The sequence below is a fragment of the Camelina sativa genome, chromosome 8 (assembly GCF_030686135.1).
Source record: "Camelina sativa cultivar CO46 ecotype springtype chromosome 8, ASM3068613v1".
Lineage (NCBI taxonomy): Eukaryota > Viridiplantae > Streptophyta > Magnoliopsida > Brassicales > Brassicaceae > Camelina > Camelina sativa.
The window spans coordinates 7,932,163-7,940,813 of record NC_141887.1 but is presented as its reverse complement, the minus strand read 5'-3'; the positions used below and the strand labels follow the sequence as shown (position 1 = coordinate 7,940,813).

Below are 8,651 nucleotides of genomic sequence, written 5' to 3'. Positions count from 1 at the left end.
CTTTAGACCGAGTTTGCGTCGCTTTTGTTTGATCGGCTTGAATGTCGGATCCACATTGAGCTCGTGGCAGGTAATGTTGGGTTTGATGCCGATCATATTGCTCATGTTCCATGCGAAGGTTGTGGGGTTATGGCATACGAACTTTACGAGCTAGTCCTTGACGGTTTGTGACAGGTCGGCACCGATCCCTACGCAACGAGTTTACTTGGATGACTGATTCGATGTTTGGGCGAACACGACTATCTGGCCGCTCGGCTAAGTTCGAAATGGTGAATGTCCTGGCATTGCGTTGTTGTCGTTCAATAATGAAGCAGGTTCTTGCTACCAGTGGATCCCCTCGTAATGTAAATATTCCTCTAGAAGTTGAGAACTTTGCACAGTGGTGGTAAGTTGACGCCATGACCTTCATCTTATGCAGTCAAGGAGTGCCGAGGATGACGTTATATACGATCGGCTTGTCAATGATAGCAAAGTTGATGCAATGCATCATCCCACCCACATAGACTGGTAGCATGATCGTGCCTACCGTCATCACTGTGTCACCATCGAACTCGGTGAGAGGTTGAACGTCGTGCTCGGCAGTCCATAGGTCGACCTCCATTTGAATGAGCACGTCCTTAAAAATGACATTTACCGAGCTGCCTATATCGATCAAGATTTTGGTGACCATGCTTTCACTGATCTCCATCTCGACCACAAGTGGATCGTTGTGCGGCCCAGTTAGCCGCGAGGCATCGGCCTCAGTGAACACGATTGGATCAGAGTTCGTAGTAGGTTGTGTGCTTTGAGCTAACCATTCTCGCTTGACCTCTAATCCTTGCCGGTAAGCTTTGATAGAACAAACCGAGTCCCGGCAAGCCGCCAGACCGCCCATGATTATATTTATTCTTCGGCGCGGAGCTGGAGCGTTCGCATCTTCAGCTGGCTCGGGGTTCCTTTTATGGGTTAATGGTGGGGGGTGGGGCAGGGTTTCGGGTCCTTTTTGTGGCGCGGGGGCGGTGTTGTACCGCTTACTCGGATTTTCGTTCTCAGGGTTAAAGAAGTGGTTATCTTTGTGGGATGATATTTGTCATCGCTCGATGTCGACGTCAATTTGGCCCTCTTTGAATTTGTCGAGCAATACTTGTTGGAGGGTGTGGCACTCTTCTGTTGAATGTCCTGCTCACTTGTGGTACTCACAATATTTTTTGCCACCTTTACCTGATGGGTCTCAAACCCACTTGTTATTCCAAGGCTTTGATGAAGATGCTTGGGGATCTTGATTACTAACTGCAAATTCTTGAACTTTCTTTCCTTTTTCCAACTTATCAGCGTACTCCTTGTCAAAGTGTTGACGAGGCTCGTGATGCTCGTCTTGTGCCTTCTCTTTTCCTTTGGCCGATTTGGGGGTCGGCGGTTCTGGAAGGTTCGTCCTTGATGCCCTTTCTTCGTCTAACTCGATGTATTTGTTAGCACGGTGTAGTGCATCATCCAGAGTCAAAGGCTTGTGGATTATGATGTTCTCCCTAAATAGGGAGCCGTGAGCAAAAGCATTGTGGAGAGCTGATATTGTTGTATCGTCGGCGATCGAGAGCTTCAAGACGATTCTATTAAACCTCTCCATGAAGTCGCGGAGAGATTCGTTGTTATGCTGGAACATGTTCCAGAGATCAGCGTTCGAGGCACCTCGAATCATAAACGTGGAGTGGTGCTGGAGAAAGGCAGTGGTCAGCTCGTGATAGCTTCCTATCGAGTGTGGCGGGAGCCGGGAGAACCATCCTAGAGCTTCATGGGCTAAATTCTCGACAAATAGCTGGCAGCAGCCAGCTTTGTACTCTTCGTCGCTGAAATGAGCTCGGCTGATTGCAAAACTCATTGAAGTTAAAAATGGTTTCGGATCATCTAATCCGTTGTACGGGACGAACTTGAACTTGTTCACGTAGCAGACTCGAACGCGGGAGATCCGTGCTGTAAACGGCGAGCGCTGGACTTCTTCGAGCACTCGATCAAGGGTGGGAGCGGAGCTCGTTGCTCGGTGGACTTTTGAGGAGAGTTCGTGGACCATTGTCTCTAGGTGTCGTATGGTTTCGTCCTTGAGATTTCCCTCGGACTGTTGGATCGGCAGTGTTGGAGTCGGCGGACTTCCTCTCCTCTGGCCTTGGCCGTCCTGCTGCTCGTCAGTTGGCTCCTTTCTGCTGTGTCGGTCAACGGATCCTACGATTATAGACGCTGGGCGGCGTCTGTGGCTGTCGTATCGGTCTTCCACAGATAGCTGCGGTGGGGGAGGATTTTCGTTCTCGCTAGCAGGACTGCATTCGTTTCGGCGCTCGCCCCTCCTTCGCTGGAACTTGCTGATTTGGTTCTGTGAGGCCTCTTGTGCAGCTGCCTCGAGTCGTTCGTTTGTTCGTACTTCCTGGCCATCAAGACGATCGAGAATGACCTGCATCATGTCATCGAGTCTGCTTCTTTGCACGGGTAAGGCGTTGGGGAGAGCGGCGTTGGGGAGAGTGGTAGCGTTGGTGAGAGCGACGGTGAGGAGAGCGGCGGAGTTGGTGACCAACTGGTCTGCGGCAGGTTCGGCTTCGGCGTGTGCAGCTACGAGAGGCTCAGAGGGCACGTCGGGCGCTGGCGGAGAGATTGTGCTTGGCAGGGAGCCTTCGGTTGTGCTCGGCAGGGAGTTCGGCAGGGAGTTCGGCCGGGGGTTCGACAGGGAACTCGGCGGGGGGACAATTCGTGTTCTCGTTCGCCCTCATCGCTGCTCTGTTGGCTGCTCCATTGCTTCGTTGAGGTCTTCGATGGGGTTCGTCATGAGTCTTGAAACTTCGAGGAAGTGAGGACCGTTGGTCTTGATTCGTCAAAAGAAGCGTTCTACTCTTGCCCCATGGTGGGCGACAATTGTTTGTACTGGGGATTGCACAACACTAGATGAATAAAGTATTTGGGGAAAGAGTGAAGCTAGTTCTATTATTAACGATGAAAACGTGAGGTCGTCACTAACACGAGTCAAGATCGATCTCGTCAGTTCACAGGAGAACTAACAAGTCAATAGTGACGAGCTCGGAAGCTAAAAAGGATTATACAAAAGACAATAACAGTTTTCGATGCAAAGTATTGATCTCTAGGTATTGTCCGGGGGTCAGGATGGTGATTCCAATAAATGTTGTTTCCTTTTATAAGTGACTATTGACCTAGGGTTCCCTTGGGTTCCTGGTGCGAATTTTCGAGATTGCCCTCTGCGGAATGTTTAATGACTTTCTCACAATCTTGTCAGGCCGAAATCAAAATTAGTTTATCTTGTTGGACCGAGTGGCATATTGGGCGCAGCCCATATCCAACAATGGGGTTATTAGGTTAATAAAAAAAAAGTGGGGTCTTTTCAAACTCAAATTTTTTTTAATCTTGTTAGTATATTTTCATATGTATAAATATTTATATGAAATTTTTCAATCGATATGTTAAGAATTTTAAATTAATTAGATATAATATGTAAGTTTTGTCATATACTTTTGATTAAAATATTATATTATGATTTTTTCTTCTATTTTTGTTATCCTCATTGTTGTACTTGTACCTAAAATCATAGAACTAAATACAACAAGTAGATAATATTTTAACAAAATTTTAAAATTGTAGCTAAATTTTATGGATATTCCTTATTAACAATTTTCATATGTGATATTAATTATAATATATTTTCCACAAAGTTATTTTTCCAAACTATATTTCAAATTATCTCTACTAATTTTGTTCATAATTTACTATTATTTAGTAAATCTTTAAAGCATACTTTTTAGATTTCAAATCTTAACTTTTTATGCTTAAATTTATGATTGGTTTGATTAATTTTAACATAGTATTGACATATGATTACACTAAAAAGCTACTAGTTTGTAATCAAAAAATACATATATGATTTAATCTATAATATATAATGTTAATGTTAATATAGGAATAATCTATTATGTGGAAATGGTCAAAAGCCCTTTGAAAAAAACCCTCGCATGCATTCATTGCAATTAATTTTCTATCAAAATTTAGTAAAGGGTCTCGAGAAGATCTCTGAGTATAAATATCATAAAAAAAAATATCAAACAAAATCAGTTGAGTTGGTGATTCACAAGTATGATTTTGTTTACGACAAACATGTTCATTGGATGTTATTACTTGTAGTAAAAGTTTGCCATATGGATAGATAAATCAAGTTAACATTGTTATTGTAATGTTATGTTTGATTAATTGCAAGATAAAATTATAATGAAGAATTAATTTAACCAAAATAATTGTTTTAAAAAAGAAAATTACATTTGAACATACGGTGTACAAACTTTACGCATAAGGGAAAAAAGAATACAAATTGATAAAGTGGACGGTTTTGTAGACCTCCATAAATTACAAAATTTATTGCATTTATTTGAACATATAGATTTTGTGGATAATACGGTAAGATCATCTTTAATAATTATTTGATGTCAAGTAATTGATAAGATCATAACCAGAGTAAACCGAGACTGAGATTTTTAAGATTGGCTCGATAATTGGCTCTATCTGAACCGAACCGATAAGAATGACCAAAAACACTAGTCCTGATTCCATAAAACCGGGTTAGAGAAAACCGGAACAGCGGCGCCAAATCAAAAATTCCCCCGCGAAAAACCGGTGAAATCAGAGCGCCAACTCTTCAACTCACCTCTCTCAATCTCATGTTTATAATCTCTCTCTTACTCTTTCTCTTGTAAATCTACAAAAAGCGTAACAATGGTGGCTGTGAGAAGAAGAAGAACCCAGGCGTCAAACCCTAGATCCGAACCTCCACAGGCGGATGTATCAGATTCAGATTCAGATTCAGCTTGGGATACGGTCTGCGAAGAATGCAACTCCGGGAAACAACCTGCGAAGCTTCTTCTTTGCGACAAATGCGATAAAGGGTTTCATCTCTTTTGTCTCAGACCAATCCTCGTTTCAGTTCCCAAAGGCTCCTGGTTCTGCCCTTCTTGTTCCAAACACCAGATCCCCAAATGTAAGCTTCTTTCGCTAAAACCCATATTTCTCTATTCTCAAAGCTTCCTCCTTTTGATTCGCCTATGTCATTGTTGAGCTTTAGATTTGAATTTTTCTGGGTTTCTTGATCTCTATCTTTGATTTGATATTGCGAATTTGATTTTGATTTGAACTTTATAAATCACTTGAAACTGTTTTAGGTTATGTGTATCACATTTGATTCTATAAAGTTTCAATTTTTTAGATGATAAATTAACGAAAAGTTTTGTAATTTGCAGCTTTCCCTCTTGTTCAGACTAAAATTATTGATTTTTTCCGGATTAAGCGGTCTCCAGATTCATCTCAATTCTCAACTTCTTCTTCAGGTATGTAAATTATTAAGTCAAAATCCACAAATGTGTTGTGTTAGGATGTATTTAATCTGAAGAGTGGAAATGTTTGTAGATAGTGTTGGGAAGAAACGGAAAAAGACTAGCTTGGTGATGTCAAAGAAGAAGAGAAAGCTTCTTTCTTACATTCCTACTAATGATTCTCAAAGGAGGCTCGAGCAGATGGCGTCTCTTGCTACTGCGTTGAGAGCCTCCAACACCAAGTTCAGCAATGAGCTTACCTATGTATCTGGCAAGGCTCCGAGATCTTCAAACCAAGCTGCTTTTGAGAAAGGAGGCATGCAGGTATATATATTTTTAAGTCCATATGAATTTGCATCGGTTCGGTTCTTCAGTCACATCTATTTGAAAGTATTCATTTGAGTTTAGTATCAAGAGAAAAAAGTTAAGTTTGTATTCAAATTTCTTACAGGTTCTATCTAAAGATGGTGTAGAGACCTTAGCCTTGTGCAAGAATATGATGGACCGTGGTGAATGCCCGCCTCTTATGGTCGTCTTCGATCCTTATGAAGGGTACTTAACCTTCTTATTAGCTTCTTTTTTGTACATTTCTAAACCGAAAAGAGAGTATGACTGGATAAGAAATGCATTTATCAATCTAGAATCGTATTGAATTCTGATTTTATTGAAAACCTGAACAGGTTTGCGGTAGAAGCAGACAGGTTTATAAAAGACTGGACCATAATCACAGAGTACGTTGGAGATGTTGATTATTTGAGCAACAGAGAAGATGACTATGATGGAGACAGCATGATGACTCTACTTCATGCCTCTGATCCTACTCAATGCCTCGTTATTTGCCCGGACAAACGTAGTAACATCGCACGGTTCATCAGCGGCATCAACAATCACTCACCGTGAGTTTCTCTCCTCTTATAATATGGTTACATTCTAGTATTGCTTGTAGTCATTTGTGTGTTTTGAACATTTTGTGAAAATTTCAGAGAAGGGAGGAAGAAGCAGAACCTGAAGTGTGTGAGGTTCAACATCAACGGAGAAGCTAGGGTTCTACTCGTAGCTAACAGAGACATATCCAAAGGAGAGAGATTATATTATGATTACAACGGATATGAACATGAGTATCCAACTGAACATTTTGTATAACCCCCCTGTGATATATACACAAGAACATTCATTTAACCTATTCAAGGTTACTTGTCCATTACAAACAAAAACACAAAAACACCAAACAAAAATTCAAAAAACTAAAAGAAAAAGTCTTATTTCAGGTTGGGCCAAAACTTTTTTTTTTTTTTTTTGAAACTTAGGTTGGGCCAAAATTTGAAGCCTTGTTGTAACAATTTGTGTACTATTTTTTGATAATTAAAGAATAGTGAAGAAAAATAAAATTTGTTGTTTTTTTTTTTTTTTTTTTTTTTCCGGAATAAAATTTGTTGTTGTTAAAGGAAGAGAAAGAGACCTTCAAGCAACTTTGAAAGTTAGCATCAAAAACTCTTTCTGATTTGTGTGACCCCACAACACTTACATACTGTATTTTTCCATTTTGTTTTTTACATTCTACAACAGAAAATATATTCAATTTTGATGGGTTGTACAGAAAACAATTTGATAATTATTTTAGTGAAAATACTCCAAAAAGACACTCAAATTTCATATGTTAATGCTTCATAAAACTTAAAACAAATAACAAGGGTTAGGATTAGTACATATATTAACTAGCTTAGTCGTGTGTTCAAGTAGCTACCAATAATATGTAGTCGAAATCATATCTATCCACCAAACTTTTTTGATAGATCATTATCAAAGATTTTGTCTACATCGAACAACCAATTTGTACACTCTAAAATTATATACAACTTGCAAGATTGATGAGATCTGATTCTGTCACTTAAGTTCCATCGTAATTACTTTTAATCATCTTTCTTTTCTATATAGTATAATCGAAGTCCTTGATTAGGCATTAAAAAAAATTAGGGGGCTACTGTTGATTGTACGTTAAAGAGAGGGTGGAATTTTAATGTTTTAAGAGTTAAGTGCCTTTAACACTAACAAGTAACAACAAAAGAGAAACCCATATTTGCATGCTTAGTCCTGGAGATACAAATGATTTATTTTTTTTATTTTTTGGTAAATGAGATACAAATGATTTATTATTATTTGGAAAAGCTTCTTTTCACCCCCACCATTCTTTGACTCCTTAATATTAGACACTCATAAGCCATAACTACTAAATCTTTTTTTTTTTGTCAAATTAATGTATACACCATTGCGAAATTTATAAATCCAATAATTTTGAGAAAAAAAATAAACAAACCCCTCACTAATTCGTTTTGTTATTTAAGTCTATGTTTAATTTTATGTCTTCTTAATATCTGAAGCTTATGTTAAAAGATATAATGATTTATCGAACTACTATATTGTACTAATTTGGAACTACTATACTCAGTGCTATGGTAATTTGGGATGTTGTGACTGTTAAGTTCCCGTTAAAGGTTAAACCTGAAAACTTTTTCAAGAATAACCAAAGCTCCTTGTTGGGAGGAGGTTATGGCGTTTACGAGATCAATGCATACGTGCAGCTTTCAGATAATCTTTGACCTCAAACTGTAAGAGAAATTGAGAAAATTGAAAGAGTTAAAGAATATTACACTCTTGCGCCTTAAAAAACTAGTCCCATCAAAAAAATAAAAAAGGCAGAGTTATCAGCAATGTGAGGGATTACCACGACGTGAGGATATCTAAAGACCTCTACAACTGGGCCCTAACCCGGTCTGCTCTTGCCTTACTCTTTGTAATCACAGGGGATCCCGTCTAAGCTCGGATATTGCTGCTCTTACAAAAGCAGATTTCCACGTTCATTTGGTACATCTCAACCGTTGTCGTGACAAATTAATCTATTATATGGTATGATATTTCTAGGAGTTTGTGGCCAGAGGAAACTTAATATATTTATATATTTGCTCTGTAATATTCTGACATGAAAAAAAAACTAATATTTTGTTAACTTTGAATATGCTTTCGCATGTCTTATATATAGTTACCTATCTTATAGTTAATTTTAAAAAATAATAATAATAATAATTTGGAAGCCATCACAAGATTTACAAATCCAATAATTTTGTTAAAAAAAATCCCTATTTGTTATGGAATTACAAATCATTATTCATTAACCATGTTTTTTTAATTTGTATGGAGGCCATAGAAAAGGAGAAAGAAAAAGGGTAAATCATATATATGAAAGTTTGCTAACTCTCTCCATATGAGTGTCACATCATCATTGCAGCATCTGTCACATGTCTATAATTAATGTTAACTTGTCACATG

General features: G+C 38.7%; 2 protein-coding genes across 3 annotated transcripts; one reads left to right on the top strand and one right to left on the bottom strand.

Annotated features, from left to right (window-relative positions):
* Window positions 1–418: 418 nt before the first annotated feature.
* On the bottom strand, window positions 419–874 carry LOC104709331 (uncharacterized). Its single transcript, XM_010425963.1, has one exon. The coding sequence runs from the start codon at window positions 872–874 to the stop codon at window positions 419–421; it is 456 nt and encodes a 151-aa protein (XP_010424265.1).
* A 3,763-nt stretch (window positions 875–4,637) lies between these two features.
* On the top strand, window positions 4,638–6,510 carry LOC104706745 (histone-lysine N-methyltransferase ATXR6). 2 transcript variants are annotated; one of them, XM_010422959.3, is made up of 6 exons: window positions 4,638–4,996; window positions 5,256–5,342; window positions 5,422–5,651; window positions 5,779–5,879; window positions 6,008–6,223; window positions 6,311–6,510. In XM_010422959.3, the coding sequence occupies exons 1-6, from the start codon at window positions 4,735–4,737 to the stop codon at window positions 6,468–6,470; spliced, it is 1,056 nt and encodes a 351-aa protein (XP_010421261.1). In that variant the 5' UTR covers window positions 4,638–4,734; the 3' UTR covers window positions 6,471–6,510. The 2 variants fall into 2 exon arrangements, with proteins under 2 accessions (XP_010421261.1, XP_087317941.1); XM_087461815.1 differs by having other exon boundaries at window positions 4,718–4,996; window positions 5,426–5,651.
* The last annotated feature ends 2,141 nt before the right edge of the window (window positions 6,511–8,651 follow it).